General features: G+C 37.5%; 1 protein-coding gene across 2 annotated transcripts in view; it reads left to right on the top strand.

The window, feature by feature from the left end:
- igsf21a (immunoglobin superfamily, member 21a) overlaps nt 1-24,843 on the top strand; it is a 220,966-nt gene that overhangs the window by 123,944 nt on the left and 72,179 nt on the right. For both annotated transcript variants that reach the window (XM_051911709.1, XM_051911710.1), the window contains exon 3: nt 19,284-19,405. In XM_051911709.1, coding sequence (XP_051767669.1) covers nt 19,284-19,405 — 122 coding nt within the window. The remainder of the gene's footprint in view (nt 1-19,283; nt 19,406-24,843) is intronic.

The raw sequence follows: 24,843 nt of genomic DNA, 5'->3' as shown, positions 1-24,843 counted from the left end.
TAGGAAAAATGTACTGGCAGAAAGCAAGGAAAACTAAAATAGAATGCAATGTTTTATTGTCAAAGATACAAGGTATTCAAATAGAATTCAAGGTGAAATAAATAAGGTGCATAAAAACAATTAGTCTGAGTCAAAAGAGATGCTCTTCTCATGAAGGACGTCAACACAGCACTTCTTCGGCTGTGACTAAGGACTCATTATGCATTTCTGACAGCAGCATGGCTGAAGATCTATCCGCAGGCTATGGCATTTCCTTCTTTTTTTTCCATAGTGTGGGAATAGGACATTAAGTCAAGCCCCGTAGGGAAATTACTGTGTGAGGCTACAAACCCATATCACAGAATGCAAATACACCACACGTCTCAAACGTGAAGGGACAACAAATTTGACTGGCACATTGAATGGTGCACCTGGTATAATCTCAGTAGCACTAGCCTGACAGTGCTAATTAACAGCGCCTGGGTAAACGTCTGAGTTTCAATGGTTAACCTGTTAGACTGCTCAATCTGTACTCATGTAAACTGCCACAAACAATTAATATTCTTTTAAACTTGTCAAGCTTGTGCGCTCTGAGAAGTCAGCACACTCAAGTCCAATATTGTTAATTAGCGTCTTGCCACCAGAGAACAATTATTTTAATCAAGGCAAAGTCTATAATAGAGGTAGATTGGGAGAAGTGGTAGTGCTGTAGGTGCTGTGCTAGTTGTCAGAGAACACATTTACCCAATCCTACCTACTTTTGCACAACAGCCATTTTATTAGCCGCTAAAGTGTCCAACTGAGTGCTCAAAGTGGTAGGGTGCCATTTACAAAATTTACCTGGCATGTGGCAGGAAGCTGTGATGCTTTAACAACTGCAGGGTTGCGCATTCAATTTTAACATTATCAAAAATATCTGTATGTAGGAAGGCAGAGAAAAAAGAGCTGAAAACATGGCCCCTCAAAGAGATTTGACTTTGTATTAGTGAAAACTCCAGCACAACAATTGTATTGAAATTCAGAAGGTCAAAGATAATGTGTGTATATTAAATAATTGGTAACATGCTGTGGACAGGAAATAACTTGCCTGAGGTAAATGTAATGCTAAATGAGATATTATTCTCAAGCTGTTTTATTGATGTCTATCCGCGGTTGAAAGAACAGTTGAGAGATTACACCAGAGGTGTCCAAACATTTTTAAAAGGGGGCCAGATTCGATGTTGTGGACATATCTGGGGGGCCGGTTCCTTTTCTATTAGATATTTATATTACATGTTTTGTTTCTTGAAAACATGACAGATTTGACAAAAGCTTGAGCTGACAATACAGTAGCTTGAGATAGGACAGAGATGTAAATTTAACACACAAACAATATCTGTAAAAAAAAGGGGGGGGGTATCACACACAGTTTATGCCAATCTCATGTTAATCTTGAGTACATATAGAGTAACAATTTAGTCTTTAGTTTTATCATATTTATAAAAGATAGATACGCTAAACTGCGTCTTTCCGAAAAAAGCCGAGCTCCTGGAGGCGTGCCTGCCGTCAGTGCCGTGGGCGGAGCTAAAGAGTCATGAGCGCGCAGGTAGAGATCACCGCAGGTAAAACCACACATGGCACCTCACTAGCCTACATAGTAAAAAGTAAAAATATTGTTTCTATATCTAGAATGGCTTTATGGTATTTAGTCTATAAACACATTTAATATAAATAAGAATGCACAAAACTGCAAGTTTATGACAAAAAATAGTCTGCAATTTGGCCTTTATTACTCATTTAATACATGTCTCCATTAAAAATTAAATAAAATGAGATATTAACCTACATTTCTGGCACAATACCACGGTTACAGTTAGTGTTACCACAGTAAATCCATGATAAATGTTGTTGTTGAACAGTATTCTAACTGGATCGGCTCAGTGTTTCTCCTGATTTGCACATGAGTGTTGTTGATTAAGTCAGCACTGTTTCTACTGGCTTTAAACTGAATTAAATCACAGAGAGATTTGCAGCTTGTACCCAAAACCTCTACACCGAACTCGAACACTTCTCACAGTCACTGCCTGTTTAGTGGTCAACTGATCGAGACAAGTAAATACATTTGTCGCGCAGTGTGCAAAAGTAGCGCTGTTTCGTTTCGCGTTGTTTCCCTAGCCTAAAATCTAGTACTGCCACCTTGTGTTGACATTGTGAAACTGCACGATTTGTAAATTATGCATGGTGGGCCAAATATAATATATTTTAATAGACAAGCTGCGTAGTTTGGACACGCCTGGATTACACGCATATATATCTAGGGGTCGTTTACACGACACCGTTTTCAACAAAAACGGAAAACTTTTTATGCGTTTTGGCCGTTCATTTACACGACAACAGCGTTTTGGTCACCTGAAAACGCAAGTTTTTGAAAACGGTCTCCGCGTAGACAACAAAAACAAGTATCTGTGAAAACGATGACGTCATGCACATGTGCATTACATGTTCAGTCTATAGTGTTTCATCCATCGAATGGCCTGCGACAATGGCATTGTCTGTACGCGGAAAACTCAAAGGAAAAACTTCTCTGTTTTAAGCATATCGTTGTCGTGTAAACGTACCCTATCTAGATCGTCTGTTCTTCTTCTTCTGTGCTTTTTCCTGTTGTGGCCGTTAGCAAACAGCATTGCATTACAGCCTGTGCCCCCTTCTGGATTGCAGTGTGGATCGCCTGTGACTGACTGTATTTGTCGTCTAACTCCATGAACCGAACCATAACGTTCACACTGTATGGTTTGGGACGAATACATGTACTGGTACACCCCTTCTATATACAGTACCTGTCAAAAGTTTGGAATGTTTTTGAAAGAAGTCTCTTATGCTCACCAAGACTGCATTTATTTAATCTCAAATAAAGTAAAAACAGTTATATTGCAAAATATTATTACAAATTAAAATAAGTGTTTTCTATTTGAATATATTTCAAAATGTAATTTATTCCTGTGATGTCAAAGCTGAATTTTCAGCATCATTTCTCCAGTCTTCAGTATCAAATGATCCTTCAGAAGTCATTCTAATATGCTGATTTGGTGTTCAGGTAACATTTCTTCTTATTATTATCAATGTTGAAAACAGTTGTGGCTGCAGGATCAGCAGGGGCCAATCAGCTTGTGCATTACAGTAATTATGTGATTGCTTGGAGATTGCGTGTAAAGGAATTATCAGCCTGCGTCCTAATTTAATTTAACTTTATTTATTTCTTTATTTATTGAATGCTTTGTTGTTGAACCACTTGGAGACTATAGTTATTTTTTGAGCTTGTTGTAATGTAAAAACCCAGGCCCAGTTTACACCTGGTATTAAGATGTGTTTTGGTCGATCGGATCATAAGCAGACAAGGGAGACACATTTCCGTTTACACCTTGTGTTTTATTCCATCTCTGTTGTCCACTTTCAACCACTTCTGTCCTGATTTCTTCAAGGGGAGGGCCTATGGGCAGGTAAATGTATGGGGTTTTTTTCAGGTCTTTCAATCTAATGGACACAATAAGTTCAAGAAATTTACATATGAACGAGACCGGAGACGATGGAAATACATACAGAGAACAGCAGCTTTCATTTCTGCTCTGACAGCCGCAAGATCACGTTGTACACTGCGAGTGTGCGTTAGAATGAATGGTGAGAGAACTTTGTGTTTGGTACGTTTTTCGTATTCAAACCAAATTCGGGTCTTCATCCAACAAAGTTTAAATCCCGTCTGGCTAGTGCGCTTCCCATAATGTGTATGCGTTAGGTCAGTAGGCAGAGAGTAGGGGGTCTTTTGTGTCTGTTCGAATGCATTCGACCACATGAGTGTCTGGTCGAAAGCATTCCGGTCGAATGCATTTTCGACTACCTTTGGAAGTAGTTGAAAGTGGACGAGTTCAGAACATTTTAGACCCCATTTACACCTGTATTTAGTGTTGTCCACTTGTGATCCGATCGACCAAAATGCATCTTTATACCAGGTATAAACGGCCTCAGTTACAATATGTTTTAAGTGAACATAAACAGGCAGGACAAGAATGGGCATGTGTTAAAACATTGAATCTTTACTGAATGTAGTGTAAAAGCAGCCTAATAGACCCACTGCTGTCCATTATGTTGCTAATATAATTTGAACTACAATTTTGACAAGGAAAAAAAAGAGGAAACCACCTATGGCTCTTGGCTGGATAACTGTAATAAGCGCTTTAGAATGAACATGAACACAAAGTTAGGCCTAGAGAAATCAAAGGAAATTGGTACAGCTAATTTTAATTACAGGCCTGTCTCTCTACATTGAATCAGCACGTTATTAATCTATTATATCTAAAAATCACGAGGTAAAGACTGTGCCGATAATTTAATTGAGAAATACTTGAAAGCCAAATGCCTTTGTTTTAATTTCATTTTTAATAAATGTAAATATTTAACTAAAGTAATGTGTTCAGTGGCATACAGTATTCGTTTATGAATCAAAGTAAATTTGACTGGTAAAATTAACAGTTATTAGAGATTTCTGGTCATGACCACATCCTTAAAAAAATGTTTTGATCAAATTCAACATGACACTGTGTGCCCTCTTTGCAAAGAGAAGTCTTAAGGAAGCCGTTCACGATGGAGGCTTTTTCACACACTCTTTGAATATGGGTGACGTTTTTGGTTTATCTTTGAAAGCTTCCCTTTTACACTCCCTTTAAGAAGTTCCCTTTGAAGCCTCCCTTCAGCTGCCATAACGCATTACGATCCAGCAAGTGCATCAACGTCAGTACCACATGACAAACAGAGAAACGCTGGAAAACCAGATTTGACACATGGCGGAAAACTTGCATCAAAGCACAAGGTTTAATATTGAATGAAGGTTTTTGTTCTGTAATTAACTGTGTCAAGCGCAGTTCAGTTGGTGGAGACAAAGTCACACTGCAAACCTAAATGATTTGTGAGTAATGGGCCACCGTCTGTTCCCTCTGTGAGGTTTGTTAAAGTAAGTAAATAAATAAGTAATATCACACCGTGCTTGGTATTAAGAGAAGTATAAAATAAGCCTCATTGCTCAGTATGGGAGATTGATGAATATTTGAAGGCTTCATCGCAGGATAAACTCTTTTTTTTATTTATTTTCTTTCACTGTTATGCAGGAAGCAGGAGAAATGATTACTTCAAATTTGTATGTTAATCCTCGGTAACCTGCCTGACACCTTGTCATCAGAAAATAAAGGCCAAATCCCTCCTTTGGATTACTGATAAGCCCATCTCTGAATGATGCCTCTGTCGTCTCAGTAATAGGTGGAATATAAAACTGGGATGTTGCACAGGAAGTTCATGGTGGGGTTGGAAATGGCTTCTGTCTCTTCTTTAACATGGCATTACGGGGCTGTTACACCCTAAAGGATGTAGTTTTAACAGTGTAGCTGAAACAAGATATGTACAAATAAACAAGAATACGCATACTAGATAGAGAAACATGCAGAGATTTTTGTCTTTAAGTCAACATGAAATGCCACTTGCAATGTCTTATTTCAGAGTCCAATAGGATGCAGTGGTGAAAAAATGCTAGGCTCGAGTCTGGACTTTTTTTTATCAATCAGGAATCGATTGAATCAGGAAAAGCAGGTTTTGAATGCTAAAATGAAATCAGGTGGATGGAAATGTATGCTGGATTGGTGACAATTGGAAAGGCTTTTAAGAGGTGGCGCAAGTTACACTAATATTCAAAATTATGTGGTCGGCAAGATTTTGTAATGTTTTTGAAAGAAGTCTCTTATGCTCCAAGACTGCATTTATTTGATTAAAAATACAGTAAAAACTGTAATATTGTTTTCTATTTTTATATATTTTAAAATGTAATGCATTCTGTGATGACAAGGCTGAATTTTCAGCATCATTACTCCAGTCTTCTGTCTCATGATCCTTTTGAAATCATTCTGATTTAGTGCTCAAGAAACATTTCTTATTATTATCAATGTTGAAAACAGTTGTGCGGCTTAATATTTTTGTGAAAACCATAATACTTTTTTTCAGGATTCTTTGATGAATAGAACGTTCGAAAGAACAGCATTTATTTGAAATAGAAATTATAAATGACATTATAAATGTCGTTTTTGATCAATGTAATGTGTTATTGCTGCCAAACAGTGTACAGTAAGACCAGATACATGCATTAATAAAGTCGATCGATTTAATCGATTAATCTGTCGATTAAAATATTAATCGAATGAAAAATCTAAAATTCTAAATATCTAAATAAATCAATGCTGTCTCCAAACAATGTGTGATATAAAGCCTATAAAACTGTTTCATTACTGTTACTGCTCTCATAAATATGATTACTTGGGTTGCATGTATATTTTTAAACCTACACTTAATTTCTAACAAAAATATTTGAGCAAAATATGTATTTTCTTCAGAATTACTGCTCTTTGTCTGTTTGACGCGTATGCGCCCACTGGCGCTCATTCGCTGAAGTCTGTGAAGTTTAACGAGACGCTTGCTGACAGAATGTGCAAAATGGAATTACTCGCACAGACTTTCTAACATTTACAGATGTAAGTTATGCACTGAGGAAAACATGTGTCAGAGGCATTAAACAGCACATGCATCTGTCAAAGCATGCACGAGAGGGGAAGACGTGATAAACACTTATGCTTTTGTTTGAAGCTCTTATAGATATAAAGCAAGTATGTTTCTGACAACTTGGATCAAGTACCTTTCCCGGAACAGCTCTCTCTGTGTCCTCCGTTATTTTCCATATGCGTTTTGTCTATAGAAATGAGTCAGTAAAACAACGTGACTGGCTGATGGTTTCCGAGCACAGCGCCCAGACGCGACTAAGCGATGATCAAATTCATTATTGCAGCCCTAATATATACTGAATATGTTAACAATAAACAAAAATAAACACACAAACATGTAAACTATATTATAGTATAGTTCTATAATCACCAATATTTGAGTTGCTATATTATATACAGTATATCTATATAATACTACTTAGCACTGTCATCGCAATTTTAAAGTTATGAATACTACCATACTTGCGCTAGCTTTGCATAATTCACACAATCTCTCCTTATTTAGCAATGCCACCACCAGATCCAGATGGTGAGAGTCTCTGTCCAAAGGGGCAGGTGTAGTGCAAAGAGACAGTATCTTCTGGAACGCTCTGAACATATGCAGACACACAGGATCTGCTGTGGCCCATAATGTCTTCTGGACCATCTGTCTGCCGGCGCTCTCGCCCACCCCTGCCTGTTCGCATCTGTAGATGGATAAAATGAAATATTCAAATGACAGATCAACTGTATAATTATTGTCTTGATGCCATGGTGTGTAGTGGTGCAACAATTTGGTTTGTATGCTTTTCCAAATGGCACACTTGCAGAGAAAAACAAAACAAAATGGTAGGAAATCACTTATTTCCCTTAGTATCCCTTAGTACAAGACAGTCAAACTTCAATTATGAATTTAATTTCTGGAAATCTAGGTCCTCAAATAACCTATGCTTAGCTCTCTCTGGCCCAAAGGATTAAGGGTGAACTCTGTGTCCTCTTTTTGTATCCCATTGTCACTTTATCCTTCAGTCAAAGATTTGTTTTCTACTGCAGACTGTGCAGATTGAGGCTTTACATAACGTGTGTTGTTGTCTCCTCATTGACTAAAACTTACATAACATGTTTTTTTTGTGTGTGTGTGTGTGTGTGTGCGTGTAAGTGGATATGGGTAGGGAAATGTATGAGTAGGTTTATTGTTTGTTTCGTGTAGTTGAGTTTTCCTAGAGATGTTCTAGTGTTGCTCAAGCCCTGTGGCACTTCAGTTGACAGGAAATGAGTCAAAGTCTCTGTAAGGAAGTCCCCAATTACTGTTAACACAGGGCCAGGGAATGCTTCCTGCCTCCTCTGTTTTGTGGGAAATTGGACCTCATGTGTGATGTCCTTCTGGCAGAGCAAGACAACCTCTCGTAGTCCTCCCCTTGGTCTTTATTGTCCTTAAGCAGTAGGTTAATGTATGCCCCAGACAGTAAATCCCCAGCATTATAATCAGCAAGGATGTCTTCCCTATTAAATTCACCCTTCCTGTTTATTTTTCTGTGTTTTAGAAGACAAGAAGGCTTACATTGCTTTATCTGAGGCAGTTTTGTGTTGTAGCAAAAAGAAATAACAGTTTATAAGTCACTCCCATATATAATTTGTATAAATTTCATATACACTAGGGGTTTAATGGTACCATGTATTCATCCCGAACCGTCACGGTACAATTACAGTCAGTCGCAGGCGATCCACACTCCGAATCAGAAGGAGGTGTGTGCGGTAATGCAGTGCTCTTTGCTGTTATATTATATTCTATTATATTGTATATTTAATATAATATAGAATATATTTAATATATATATGTTTTATTAGACAGGTGAGCAACTGTTTGGATACATTAATCGACAGAAAACTAATCATGTTATATAGCTCAACACAGTAAGTCTTATTGTTTAAATCTCTTTTTTTTTTTTTATTTACCACGAGTACCATGTTTTAGCTTACTGCAGTGTGCATCAAGTGTCTCATAGTAGCCGCCAAGCAAACGCAAAGAGCATTATAACAACTTTCAACACAAAAATGTATCTAATATGATAAAACAGCTTCAGGAAGAAGCGGAAGCGGCGACTGCGGCATAAAAAAGCTTCACTGCTTTCGAGCCATGTGTCACGCTCGCGCTTGTTTCTCATTAGCAATCGCTCCAGCGGCCTCGTTCAGCTCCAATGGTTTTCAGTGACACCCTGCTTCATACTACAGAAATGTTAATAAATCTTTAATACATTAGCTCATCCATGAATATGATTTCTGCCCAAGTCCCATAGGATTCTTTTCCACCGGCTGTAGATGTGAAGACAACACCTCCCATGATTCTACAAAATCAAGGCACCATCAAGCTACGCCTTTGTTTCGACCTCTAGTGGCGAAAAATTACATATTGTGCCTTTAAGTTGTTTCCACTATTATAATGAGACAAAGAGACGATTTGTGTCGTGACTTGTGGAAGTCGCACTACTAGTCAAGTGATGAAATATGCATGTCCTGGAAATGGGAAGCCTCCTTGTGGAAAGGTGAAGTTGGCTTTTTTTCTCCTCATCTTTCTGTGATTTCTCTCTACTTTGTGCATCCACCGTTGTCACCACATGTTAATGAACTCTCATGCGAAAGAAAATGAAAACGAGGCTACAAAACACGTTAATGAAACCATTAACGTGGGGGGGGGGGATTCTTATTAAATCGTGACCCCAAAACCAAGGTACGTACCGAACCGAGACTTCTGTGTACTGTTACACCCCTAATATACAAAAATAACACACCAAGTAGCATCTCTAAACAAGCAAAGTTGTGAATGCACTCATCTGACACATTTTTGCCACCAGCTGATCTCAAAGTCATTTTAAGTGGCTGTAAGCTGTCTTCCTTTCAAATAAGTGCCACTTGGGTTGATATTTTGTCATACATTGACATTCATACATTTTTAAGTGTGGCTTAGGTGTCCAAATACTTTTTGGGACCACTATCTGGCCTTTGGCTTGACCTTGTGAAACCAGAGGCGTTCAGATGTTCTCTTCGGCCCTGATTTGGGCTCAACTGGAGCTGAAACATGTCTGGCAGCATGAGTTTTAATCCCAGAGTTCCAATCTGCCAGAGAATGCCTCATCCAATCACTGCTCTGTCCTCCCTGGTGGTCTTGGAATGGAAATGAGTGACAGCATGCCTAGAGCATGTGACACTCACATCGGGGCAGAGGAATATTTATCCCCAGTGGCCATCTTGGATTTTTTTTTTTTTTTCACTTCCTCATTAGGGTTTTGAGTTTTACCTTATCAGGCAGCTATCAAGCTATCCAGTGACCTGTTTGACAAGTGTTAACAAGGTGGGCGCCCTGAATAGATATATAAATATATGAAATGTGTACTTTTGACTGCTTATTTGCCTCATTACTGTAGTTTTATTTGTTATGACACACAAAATGCACTGAGCCTGTCACAAATATTCTTATGCAAGACGTGCACATGACAGCGCTGCACCTTGAAGACACGATTTATATAATGGCACCTATCAGCCGCAAGAGGTGGGATGGGTGTGTGTCTGTGTTTAAGTGGATAACCCGTCCCATGGCATCTGCGAAAGCCCTGCAGAGAGGCAGATCCTTTTCAGTGTCATAGCCAGGAGGGAGGAGACATCTGACATGTGCAGTGTGAAATTCATTCAACACGCCTCTCACTGTACTCGGCACAGCGGGGACCTCGGCTCACCATGGGTTCCCAGGTGAGCAGGTAGAGCAGTTTAAGCTCACAGCTGCGTCCTGTGGAGACATAGCGGAAATATCAGAGGGACCTACTGGAGAAACACCGGAGGCTGTGATTTAGTTACAGTTATTACGGCGCAGCTTTGAATTACATTTTTTGTGTTGTTTAGAATGAAGAGCCCCTGGTGTTGAGGAAACGGACACACTTGCAGTGGTACAGCGGTCTCGTTTCGTGTTCCTTTCAGAGCGGGCATTGTTCCCATTGTGGGAGTACAATATTAAACCAATTGCCATGCAGATGAGCTGTTCTATAACACTCAGATCAGTACAATGCGGCGATCACGTCTTTTTTGTTAGCATTTCATCAACACGTCAGCTCATACTAAGAACTGCAATAAATCTTATTAAACCCGAGTTCCACCATCTTCCAGTCTGTTTAACAATGACACTCTGGTAAAACATCACACTTTAACGAGTCAGTCTCTGTAGATTTACGTTTACTTAAGAGTTGATTTAATGTGTTCATTTACTGCAATTAATAATAAATTAACTCCTTGCTAGGTGTTTTTCAGCAATACTTGGTGCTGTATACCAGTACCTTAAAAATAACCTACAACAATTTTATTCCTGTGTTGGCAAAGCTGAATTTTCAGCCGCCATTACTCCAGTCTTCAGTGTTTCATGATTCTTCAGAAATCATTAAAATATGCTGATTTGGTGCTCAAGAAACATTTCTTGTTATTATCAATGTTGAAAGCAGTTGTGCTGCTAAATATTTTTGTGGAAACCATGATACATTTTTTCTCTGGATTCTTCGATGAATCGAAAGTTCAGTAGAACAGTATTTATTTGAGATAGAAATCTTGGTCAATTTACTGACCCCCACTAAAAGCTTTCTTCTTCTCCATCCTTTTTTTTTTTTTTTTAAATATTGATATTTACTGGGCAGATGCAGCTTATTCAGGGTATGTTCCCTGGGAATCACACACGACATTGGTGTTGTTATCGGCATGTTTGACGCTTTGGGCTCCTCAGTTTACACACCATGTGTTAGCGCTAGTTTCTATGAAGTCTGGTCACCATTCACTAGCTGAAACCAGGTCGATGGCAAATAAAAGTTGTTTACAAAAGCTTTCTTACCCAGGGTAAGACAGCATGTTTTGCTGGGTTTGTATACTGTGCACACAGAACTAGATTGACTGCTGGATACGCAATATTTGAGATCATACAAAGAAAGACACAGGAGTGTGGCTGTAAATATTGTATATAGGGACTGTGCACCCCATGTGGCTATGTTTGTTCAGAGTGCTGAATGGGCTTTATGCATTTTCAAGAGAGTGACTTCCACATTCTATATCCATATAGACTATCTTAAATCTTCAGAAGACACAAGTTGAGAGCAAGTTTATTGATATGTGCTGTCTGAGCCGATAAAGAGTTTCTGTCACATCATGGATATACATATGACATAAGTGTGTGCTTTGCGGGTTGTTATTTTGCTGTCAAATCACTAATTTTAGGCCTGTCAACCTTTCTCAGGTTATGAAATAATGGCTTAGAATAGGGGTGGTCGTAGAACGTGACAAAATCCTGTTAAGTGATGGGCGGAGGAGGGAATAGAAGAAAAAATAACGAAGCAGGAGAGTTTTTGACCACATATCTGAAAGGATGACAGCAGTGGGTGTATCCTGAACTGCCAAATAGTAAAAAAAAAAAAAAAAAAAAAACACAACAAGAAACATGCAATTTATTTTCAAAAATCTGTAGGATTTACAAAAAATAAATAAAATTATGTAAGTATTTTATGCTCATTAATTCTGCATTTATTTGATCAAAAATATTATATTATTTAAAACAATTTAAAGTAACTTTTTTTAATATTTTGTTTTTGTTTTGATAAAATGCTGTTTATTTCTGACGGCAAAGCTGAATTTTGTCATTGAAATCTGAATGCTTCCTTGCTGAATAAAAGTATTAATTTCTTTTTAAAATAATCTTACTGGCCCCAAACTTTGAATGGTAGTGTGTATAAATCATTTACACCCAATAAATATTGAAATTTATTCACTCTGATTATATTATCTTAATTTTAAATATTATTAAATGGAGTATTAATGTTTTTCAAAGATAAAGATGGATGGATGGATGGATGGATGAATTGACTGACTGACTGATTTGAGTTCAGTCTGATATGTTTGTCTCCTTTCAATTGTACATGTTGGAGAAGCCAAAGTAAATTGGCTTCCATGTGGTATGTTGAAATGTAGACAAGAGCTGCTTTTACCTGAAGCCTCATTTTCAGTATGACTGTGGTAGTGATCTAAGGTCACGATCGGATTAAGCCATTGAGTGTCTATGTGAGTGTGTATGTGTGTGCCTTTGCGTATCCTCAGGCTGCAGAAAGTGATTCAGGAGTGCTCTATAAATAACCACAGCTCAGTTAGGCCCGAGGGATGGGGTGCCACTCTGCTGAAGTGAGCTGAGTGAAGGTAGGGAGAAGGCCAAGGCCTCCATGTGGAACCGCAGCAGACGGCATGCATTGTTTACACTCTGTAGGGATCCTCCACCTTACTCGCTCATACACTTGTAGGTTGCACCCCTCTCCAACCCCTCTTGATCCTGTTTGCCCGCTTGGATGCACTCTTCTATAACGTGACACTGATCAAATTTGACTGATTGAAGTTCAGGCATGCTTGTCATCGAATGAATTGGAGTAGATTTCTGATATCGGAGGCTGTTTGAATGTGAAAGGTGATCGAAGGCAGGGACATTTCTTCTGAGAAGGCAAGAGAGGTAGTGTCTCCTCAAAAAGTAGGAGGTGCTATGATTGGCCTATTACTCTGTTCATGCAATAAATCCCATCTCTTATTTTTTTTGTGCATGTTCCGTGTCCACAAATCAGTCAGAATGATGGTGTCAATGGGAAGACTGACTAAAAAATAAGTAAACAACTCACCCATTTAGATATCACTGCTTTGTCATTGTCAAAATCATACCTGAAATGACTTGAAAGCAAAATCATTTAGGGTTTTTAGTGAGAAATTCAGCTTGGTGAAATTAAAGGTACACCTCTGTGATCATGAGTGTTTCCATCAGTACAGTGTTTACCAAGATTTGATGAATGATGGTCCAAAAATAAGTTTACTTTTAAAAAGAACAGCTAGGTTTGCAAATACTGTAAAATATAGATGTAATCTGAAATTTGTTAATGCATTCTTAGTTATTATTTTGGAAAATATAAAAATGCACTACCTTGATGAGAATATGTGTTTTTTTTTTTTTTTTTTTAATAAATAGAACTTTAATTATATTGTTAATGTAAAATACAATACAAAAAATACAAAATAGAATAATTGTATTATTTATTTTTTGTAGTTTTATTATTATTATTATTATTATTATTATTATTATTATTGACAGTGTTTACTTCATTTAACCTGGAAAATGTGACAACATTAAGTGGGACTGGAACATTAATTTACATTGGTTTAAAAAACATAAAGATAATCAGTAAGGACTCTGCCTCCTCGTTTCAGAACATGACTGCACACCACTGATCCAAAGTATCCTACTGTTATGGGCAGCAAGGTTTGTTTTGGGTACATAGACAGACTTAGAAGGCGGAGATGGTTCTCACCCATCCAGATCCTCTTCCTCCTCTCCAGATGGTAGATGGCCACTGTTGTACTCCAGTGTCTTGGCGGTAATATGTGGAACAGATTCAATAAACTACCCTGAGCTGGATGTGTGTTTCCCCCATGTGGCCTTTTTCCTTAATAAAAGCACATTTATCTGGTTTCCTGTTGTCTCGCTGTCTCTTTCCACATTCTCATAGCAGAGGTAGTCGTCAAGACAACAGGGCGGACAGTCATCCATAATGGATATTCTTTCACATGGGAGTTCAGGTCCATTTTGATTAAGAGGTGAATTCCTTTGGCCCACATGTATGTGGCAAGCCAGCTGAATGTCTCATTTCCTTCATCAGTACAGCGGCATGCCTTCTTCAACAGTGCATTTCAGATTCTTCCCATATGGGAAAGAAATTGTATGTTTTTGATGAATTTTAAATAAATGGCCTGCAAGAAGTGTAGATATGTTTATATGTATATTTGGAAAGTAAATGACAATATGTGACTCTGGACCACAAAATCAGTCATAAGTCTCACGGGTATATTTGTAGCAATAGCCAACAATACATTGTATGGGTCAAAATTATTGATTTTTCTTCTATACCAAAAATCATTAGGATATTTAGTAAAGATCATGTTCCATGAATATATTTTGTACTTTTACTACCGTAAATATATCAAAAATTTGTTTTTGTGAGTGGATATGCATTGCTAAGGACTTCATTTAGACAACTTTAATATTGCAATACTCAATATTTAGATTTTTAGACTTTTTTGCCCCCTCAGATTCAAGATTTTTAAATAGTTGTATCTCGGCCAAATACTGTCCTATCATAACAAACCATACATCAATGGAAAGCTTATTTCTTTCAAACGATAATAAATAAATAAATGTATAAATATAAATAAATAAATTGACTGGTTTTGTGGTCCAGGGTCACATATATTCAAAATGCATATATGTATTAGGAAAATGCATTTTGATTTTTTTTTTTTTTTTTTTTTCCTGATTTTCTTTTTTTATATATAATATACCATATATTTAAATATATAAATATTTTGGAAATTAAAAAAAAAAAAAAATGTTTAAATAAATATATTCTGCATACATTATCAGAATTTTTGGCCATGTTTTGCCTTGTTTTTTAAAATCAGATTTACAGCACATGAATTCATCAGTTTCTCCTGAAATACATGCAAGTAAGTGGCTGGAAGTATAATAGAGTATGTGTGTCTGATATGAATGAACGTCGGCAAATTATATTTGAATGGATTGTTATTGCTGCTTCCACTGATGTCTGACAACAGTGTGTATTTTACAAACTCTAAATGTATTGTTTTACTGTTGCTTATGTGTATTTAAATGTCTGAAACCTTAAAAAATAAATTATGTGACTGAAAGCACTGCATAGTTGTGATATATGACAAGCGCTGAGCATGTCCACCTCACAGACAAAGACTGAAAGCACAGTTTGAATCTGTTATGTGACGTCACTGAACGTTCTAAGTCCCATATGTGGGTCCATACTCTCAGGGGCCCAGAAATAAAAATACCATATGTGGGACCGTACTCTCAGGGGCCTAGAAATAAAAATCCCATATGTGGGACCATACCGCTCAAAAGGTTAAATCATGTAATGTTCTAAAATAAAGCTACTTATAGCTTCTTTGATTTTTTTCAAATCATGGAAACACTCATGAATATATATGTATATATAGAAAAACTCTGGAAAAAAATGTGAAGAAATTTAAAAAATATATATAATTTTGGATAATTGTATATATTTACAATGCTATGTATTACATTTACAATATAATTAAAATAAATTTTGAAGTATTGAGTGAACAGAGAAAGACCACAGGGAACTGTGATCTGAAAGGGTCTTGGGATGTTCTATCAAACATCTATATGAGAAGAGAATTCCCGTCATGCTCATTCATTTGTTTACTTAATTTTTCCATTTATTCAATTCCATTGTACAGTGGCACCTTGTGTTTCCCACTATGCTCTTGATGTTCTCATTACTGTCCTCTTCTCTTGTCATGATGACAAAGTGGGTGACAGTGTCTATTTTTTCGAAAGGCCCATTTCGTGTTTCTATTTATCAGAGAGAGTGTCAGAACCTTTACTCTGCCTCTCCCACTCATCACATACTCGCCATTTTTAGCATATGCTCGCTGCTTATCGAATATTTTCATATGTGCTTGAATAAACACAAGCACCCTCTCATTTCATAATGCATGTAAACAAAGCAAAACCTTCACCCTGTGTCTCTCCACAATTATAGATTTTTAATTTTCTTCAGTCTCCATTAGGGGTAAAAAGCAGTTTCAGTTATTAAAAAAAAAGAAAAAGAAAGAAATGCTTATATGTTCTTTTTCTCATTCTCTTTTTTTCTTCTGTTGATCGCTAATGCAGTTCACTGTGATTTATGAAACAAGATACAGGTGATTTCACATTATGGTTGTACATTATGGCAGAATACAGTTTTTCATAAATCTTTTGAATGGTTGCTGGATTACACTTGAAGAAATACAGGTAGAAGCATCTCAAGCTGTCCATAACAATGCTGCAACAATTTGAGCCAAGAGCTGAAACCACCGAAGGAATCTGTATTGAGCTACTGGGAGCACTTTATGTTTGTCAGACAGAAACGTTCTTGCATCTCACCTTTTAAAGCATTATTAGAGTCAACTACAAAAGCAACCAGAATCAACCTGAGGGGAAAACACAACTATCAAACACAGGTTTGCTTTTAGCGACTGACCTTTCAGTGTCACTACTTCCCTGTAAACCTGTAGCAAAATGTAGCAGGACCTGTAGCAGCCGCATCGTCGAATGCTTACAAGACAGCCAGATGGTCAGAATGATCTTCGTGCTCAGAGTGCAATGCTAAAGTGTTCCTTGGATGGTTTTAAAGTGGTTTCACTTAAAAATGCCTTGAGTTGACAAAATCAGCACTTTGCTGATCTGTTTCTGAGACTCTTAAACACGCTTGTTTAGATGGCAATAAATGCCATCTTTCTGAAAATATATATTTGTCATAGATTAGTTAAGTGCACAGCAGTTTTTTTTTTTTTTTTTTTTGGTGTAGTACAATTTGTTTCATCATAGTCATCATATTTGTTCCCAAAAGAATATGTGGACAAACTTTTGGAAGTGTGTGTACATTTGTGTGCATATATATATATATATATATATATATACACTACCAGGCCAAAAAAGAAAGTCACTGTTTGGATTTTAATAGGCAAATACTTAATAATCTATGAATGGATCATTATTACAGTGATTATTATGTTTCTAGCATATTTTATGTTTGGCAACGGTTCTTTTAACCCTTAAAGATGGAGCGTGTAGCTTTTCATTTCTTAAACAACCATGTAGGAAGACTCATCATGGCCATATTCCAGGATGACAATGATTCACCAGGGTTAAAATTGTGAAAGAATGGTTCAGAGAGCATGAAGAATCATTTTCACACATGAATTGTCACCTCTGAGTCCAGACCTTAATTTCATTGAAAGTATTTGGGATGTGCTGGAGGAGACTTTACAGAGTGCTCACCTCTTGCATTGTCAGTACAAGATCTTGACCAAAAATTGATGCAACTCTTGATGGAAATAACATGACAACATTTATTTCCATCGAGAGGTGCATCATTTTTTGGTCAAGATCTTGTATTGACAATGCAAGAGGTGAGCACTCTGTAAAGTCTTTTCCAGCACATCCCAAAAACTTACACTGAGGTTAAGGTCAGTGCCAATTCATGTGTGAAAATGATTCTTCATGCTCCCTCCCAACAATTCTTTATCAGTTTGAGCCTGATGAATCTTGACATTGTCATCCTGGAATATGGCCATGATACATCATAATACATGGTTGTTTAAGAAATGAAAAGTTACACACTCCATCTTTAAGGATTAAAAGAACTGTTGCCAAACATATAACATGCTAGAAAAATAATAATCACTGTAATAAGGATCCATCCATATAAGTATTTGGCTATTAAAAACCAAACAGTGACTTTTTTTATATATATAGATATATATATCTTTTTTGTGTGTTTCTATAACAAAAAATTGATATTGTGACTGTATTTTAATCATTTATTTCTTTTTTTTCCTATTTTTGTTTCTCTTTTTGGTGTATTTGTGTTGTATTTTAAAATCCAAAAATACATGTCAACAAAGAATATAACATTTTTAAGACTTTCCTGGTACATTAACATGTATCAACGTGCAAGTTATATCTGCATTGCGAGGAAGAGATGGAAGGGCTAGAAAATATCCTTAACCCACACAATTTTTCACTTAAAAGGACTCTTGTTTCAGGTGTATTAAAAATATATCAAATCATGTTGAAATTGCTCTGGAATAGCTCGCTGTTATTGTGAGTTTTAGAAATGCATTATGTAAACATTATCCTATACGCTTGGATTGTTTATCCCCTGTATTCATTGCGCCCATAATTCCTTTCTAAAAGAGAATTTGAGCAATTATGAGTCATTGTGTGTTATAGTGGCTGCAGGCATTTATTGTGAATCTCTAGAGGACTAGAGGTTATTGTGGTCGTCCTACACTCATTTGTGAGGGCAGCGTGAATTGTTTGTTCAAATCAAACCAATTTAACATTGTCCTCGTGGCACTGTTGTTCTCCACACAGAGGAAAACCAATCACAAATCCACCTAGGACTGATTTACAGCGCCGGGGGACCAGATTAAGAGGCCATAGATAGCATCTCAAGTGTTCGCCGAAAGAAAGACACCTGTCCCGCCAACAATTCCACTGCTTCAAAAGCGGGCATTAACACTTCCATTAAAATCTGTCACCCCTCTTTCTCCTTCTTCTCTCTGTGCTCTGAAGAGAAATCGCAGTCATTCAAATGCTAAGCGACTTTCTCTCCCCTGTGGATATTAGCGCAAAAAAAGAGCAGCGTTCCATCATTTGCCAAGAACTTCTGGGAGGGGAAGAAGACGCGAAATGAGCCAATGGTGCTGAGAATATCCCTCACCTCTGCAATATCTCTTCACATTTCATTACCTTTCCTGTGCCGCAGACCAACAAAATGCAGCAAAAACGTCAGTCATCATTAGATCGCTGCCTTATAGTGCACTAAATTCCTTATGCCACATATGTAAGTGTCTCGCTGATTTCATCATGCTCGGCAGGTTTCCGAGAGCTCATTTAAATTCATCACTTCACAAGCTCTTAAATAATATACCAATAATAACTCTAAACGGATCAATGGGATCGTTTTAAAGTGTGAGAACTAACTTTGCCTGTGGGCATCGAGCTCTTGTACTGTCTCATCTCATTATTTATGTATCGGGGTCTATGGAATATCCACTTCATTATAAGACACATCTTTTTATTAATGTTTTATTCTTATTTCCTAACAGGTTACTGACGGAGGCACTATTAAGCAGAAGATTTTTACGTACGATGCTATGTTCAATACCAATTACTCCCATATGGAGGATTACCGCAGACGGGAAGACCTGGTGTATCAATCAACTGTCCGGTAAGGGTCATTCATTGATTTTCACAATATAGAATTTTTATGTGATCTGATCACTGGAGGTGCCAAATTTAGTCAGTGACAGGTTAATCATTGTTTAAAAGGGACCTATTGTGCAAAATTTACTTTTATAAGTTTGAACACAAATATGTGTCCACAGTGTGTAAACAACCAGCCTACAATGGTCAAAAATCTACCTGCTCCTTTTTTTATAATCCCCATAAATCATAAACAGTGTCTCTAAACAAGCAGTTCTAGATGGGAAACCCCGCCCATGACTGGTGACGATCTGCCCTATTCGCATAGATATCGCCCTGAGTGAGAAGCACAAAGTCCGCCATTTCTGTTTCCTCGCTGTATCAGCTGGAGATATACAATGTGTGCGCCAAAAAACATTACAAATGTTCTGCTATTGGATGTAACAATGAACATAAGAGTATTCATAGACTCTAGACATCTGAGCCACTAAGGACACCATGGTTGAATTCCATTTATGAAGGAAATGTGCTGAAGAAAGTCTGTAAAGTGTTATATATTTGTGCAAATCATTTTTGCACAAATATATAACACGCCGGACTGCTTCACAAATGAGGGTCAGTTCAAAGCTGGATTTGCACTAAAGATTAACATGACGTCACATGCTAGTTGATGAGTTGAATCAACTTAGCTCCTCAAAAACTAGCTAAATTTATCCACTAACCATTCAGAAATGTTCGTTTGAATTCTAAAAGTTGTAACTTCTTCCTGAGTCTCTCCATCAGTGTCCGACTCCAGTTTGAACAATGTAAAGCTGAACACCGCTACAGACAATTTCTGACATTTTGGCTGCATGAGATTCTCCAGTTCTGTTGTTGTTGAGTATCCAAAGCATGAGCTGTAAAGGCACCGCCCTCTTCTGGAAAAGAGGGCCAGGAGCAGCAGCTCATTTGTATTTAAGGGGACATAGACAAAAACAACATTTCTGCTCACACCCAAATATGAGCAAATTTTGCAAGCTGTAATAAATTACCTGTGGGGTATTTTGAGCTGAAACTTCACAGACACATTCTGGGGACAACAGAGAAAGGGGCGAAATAGGTCCCCTTAAAAATGTTGCTACATGTTGTCTGAGCCATAGAGCATTGGACTCTGGTACTAATGGTGCCAATGTGACTTCTCATTTATTTCCTATTGGCTTTCAACAGTAATATAAAGAGAAATCCTTTGGGTTCCTTCTGAATTATCTTTAACTTTCTTATGTGTGCATCAGAAGAGCGTCTTTGTCAGTCGGTTTCACTGTATTTTCAGTGTCTTGCATCATAAGCATTACATTTTTAAGATGTCTTGTCATTTTAAAATTATATCAATGTTTGACACCCAGATTAGCACATCTTTTTTAACAATAGACCAATTGGACAAATGTGTGGACAGAATTACCATCTCAGGTGTGTTGATTATTAATTAGCATATATGCTAATGACCTTCTTATTAATTCTGTTGTGCTTCCTCTAGTTTTTCTGTGTCCTGTGTATATTGGTCCCATAAAGACCTAAAAAAGTTACTCTGTAAGTAAAATATGAGCTGATTAAGAAACTTTGCCTCAGTATTCAGCGCGTTCTAGTATTTTCACCCACTGAGCCCCTAGCCAAGCCTTTCAAGCTTTGGGCCCTCAGTTGCAATGTTCCTGCTCCCCATTCAGAAGCATCATCTTTAGCCTCCCCTTTCTGAACATCTGCTTTAGTGTTTCACAGGCCCGCTGAGGAATAGACGTGTTTCCCAAGTCATCCATGATACCTGAGGCTCAGCTTCAGGCAGAAAAGCAAAAGCAAGCCCCAGAAATACTTTGTCATATCTACTCTGCTTCTCACCAAAACATACAAGTTTCTTGTCAGACCAAAAGCTGGTACAAACTATTAGATGAAGAGGAGAAAAAGGAAGGCTTTGAGTACTTGTTTAACCTGCTGCAAGACTAGCTGCAGTTTCTACATAGCAGATATCTACAGTGCACGTGTGTAACTACTCGATCAGAGTTTTAGGTAACAGGCTACAATGCCTCCTTGCTTTGCCTGGAAAGTGGGACAGTAGATGCTGTGTGCACACGCACAGGAACAAACACTCCTACCCAGCAGGAAGTAAATTGACTGTCACACTGTAAGCAGCAGTAGGGATCACCTGTATTGACCTCGCAGTCTCACATAATGCTCGGAAAGGAAGATGGCAACCTGCAGAGACCATCAAGCTTCATGTGCATTCACCCAAGTATAAACACACACATTGTCTCAAAAATCATAAACAGTATTTTGTTTTACAGTTAAAAATATAGTTAACTCAAGATTTATTCTCTGAATTTTTGTTTTAAGCATAGTTTAAATGCACTTAAGTTTGTCAATAATTGTCTGCAAGCAGAGATGGGCATAAATACATGAAAAAGTATTTAAAATAAAAATAAAAAATACCAAATCCTGTTTGAATTCTTTTTTTTTTTTTTTTTTTTTTTTTTTTAATACAAATACAGTATTTTGTATTTCAAAAATACACAAAATACATGTGAAATTGGCCATTCAGTGAAATATCACTATTTGGCTGAACCTACCCCCAAAGAGAAATTCAAATTGATACCCACCAGTTGAGGTTTCTTAATTGGATTACCTGAAATTGAACAACCAAAAGGTTAATATTAAATTATGACAAATGAAGGCATAAATAATATTTATAAGCATTGACTGTTAAAGCTATGATGTGAGAGACAGCGTTAAGCCGATTAACACAGAAAGACCACAGAGGTCATGTAACATGAAAAGCCAAGGTCAATTTGTGAAGGCCTACGATAGGCAGAGTTACATAAAACAGTAGTAGTCAGACTTACATGGTGGCCATAATAAGCAGAGTTATATGATGAGCTATGATAGGCCATTAATGTGATGGCAATGATATGCCCGATGGCAAAGATATGCCATGTAATGCAATGAGTCATAATAGCCATTCAAGGTGAAGACAACGATATGCTATGTTATGCGAAAGCCACGATAGGCCGTTATATGTGAAGGGCCATGATGAATGAATGATGACAGGTCACAATAAGCCAATGATGAAAAGGGACGTATTTGTGAAGACCAAAGTCGAAGATATTGTAGAAAAATGACGACACCACCACCAGTAGCCAGTAGTGATAAGAAATATACCTTGATTATTGTTTGAGTAATGAGCATTTGAGTCATTTTGGAGTCTGATCTTACTTGGAACTTGAATGGTGAGGATGAACATGTACACTGCAACTTGATAGAGGAGGCTGACACCCCACGTTCAGCTGCATTCATGGCAGCTCCAATCCAAGAGAATGTCCTATATAGAAATGAGTTGGAACACAGCGGTCCTCTCCATCTGCTGTTAGGAGAATTCTAAACCACTGCATTGTGATTGGAAGGCAGATTTTTTTAGTAAATAAATAGAAGGTATATGGTTTCTAAAGGTAAGACTCATTAAGAGCACAAGTACTGAAATTCTATATACTTGGGCGAGACTCCCGCTAATGGCTTGATAGAACTTCGCCGACAGAACTCCATCTAACCGTCAAAACCTGCCAAGAGAAAATTAACCAGATAGCATGACAGATAAGTACAAGAATGCTCAAAATACATAGACACAGATAAAGACTGAGAAACCTCGTCGTACAATGCCATGCAGAAGGGAAAATGCTTTACTTGATAACGTTTTACTAGGTAAACTTAGCTAGATATTGAACCCTGCAAAAGCAAGCAAACCTTTGCAAAAGGATAACAAATGCAAGCATCGTTGTTCAATACCTTAGTGAAAAGATAAAGCTTACTCGAATGTGCCCTGCACAGGAGATGGGGGCACGATAATCACAAGCGAAATGCTTATGACCAGGCAGGTGCAGAGTACTGAGCTCCTATCTCGGATTCGGATCTCCTATCAAATGGCTAAACTGCTGAATTCGATTCGCAAAGCTCCGAAGCAGTGTTTTGAAATCGGCTCTTCACTATATTGTTGAAAAGTTATTTTGTTTTTTTGGCGTACAAAAGGTATTCTCGTCACTTTATAATATTAAGGTAGAACCACTGAACTCACATGAACTGTTTTAAATATGTTTTTAGTACCTTTATGGATCTTGAGAGAGGAAGTGTCATTGCTTTGAATGCAGGCCTCACTGAGCCATCGGATTTAATCAAAATATCTTAATATGTGTTCCGAAGATGAATGAAGGCCTTACGGGTGTAGAACGACATGAGGGTGAGTAATAAATGACATTATTTTCATATTTGGGTGAACCAACCCTTTAATGGGAACAGATCGAAGCACTGATGTCAGTGCTATTCTACGTAAACCCGCTGAGATATACAGCATATTGAGTAGAACATAGTAAAATCACTGAGCTAATTCATTATTCCAGCTTAAGCTCTGTTAATCGTGCGGCCTCCAATTACGATGTAATGATCTGGGTGTATGTTGCTTTAAAGTTTAAACCATGTTTGGGGTTCCCCTGAGCCTTGCAACGAGCCGTATATGGTACACCATTCTTTGTTTTGTGCTTTTCTAAAACAAACGGTAATCTGTGTCATGTGGATCATTAACAACGTGCTATATGTAACAATGTGAACGAGCACGACGAGCGCTCCATCTCAAACAAATGCGTGTGACTGCACTGTACAGCTCTCCTAATGTGAAAGAGCAAAAGAGTACGATTCTACACCCAATCGACATCAAACTGCATAAAACGATGAAAATACTTATCACTGAGCTGAAATGGCTAATGTAGTGATGACGCGAGAATGGTGAAGGTTGCTTTGATGATAGGGCCTTTGATGGTATTGCTGAAACGAAATTTGAAAAAAATAGAAATCCGCAAAGAGAGGACCTGTATGCTTCTGAAATTTGAAATGGGAATTTTCTCTCTTATTGCCACGACAGCTCAATGAACATTCAAAATGATAGGCTAACATGAACTTAAATGACGCTGTAGCATTTAACATATCCCGTCTAAAATGAACATTTTAACATTGCAGTAAATCGAACTACTGATAACATTTTCTGTGTGATTTAGATAATCACAACAACAGGCCTGTACATACATCGTGAGAGGAACGTCAGCGTCATCTATGAATGTGAAACCAGGTGCAAAGCAGTTATTGGCCACACTAATTATTAAGAATGATGACGTGACAATAAGTCTTCCTGGTAGAACTTGCGCTAGCGCTCTCGTTTCTATTTGTGGCATATTGTACTTTTAATAATTTAATAACTCACTTTTAAAAACGTCAAGCACATCCTGTTCTTATTACTCATTTGTCCATATTTCTTTATCGCTCTGAATGTGTCAATAACTAAAAGCTGCAAAGATATATTTGCATACTGCGATATATAAACGATATAGAAAAAGTTCAATCGATTCACACTTTATATCATCACCATGATATATCATCCAGTCCTAGCAAGCATAATGC

This window comes from Ctenopharyngodon idella, chromosome 11 (assembly GCF_019924925.1).
Source record: "Ctenopharyngodon idella isolate HZGC_01 chromosome 11, HZGC01, whole genome shotgun sequence".
Classification (NCBI taxonomy): domain Eukaryota; kingdom Metazoa; phylum Chordata; class Actinopteri; order Cypriniformes; family Xenocyprididae; genus Ctenopharyngodon; species Ctenopharyngodon idella.
The sequence above is the reverse complement of the archived record's forward strand: the minus strand, read 5'-3'. Positions and strand labels throughout refer to the sequence as shown.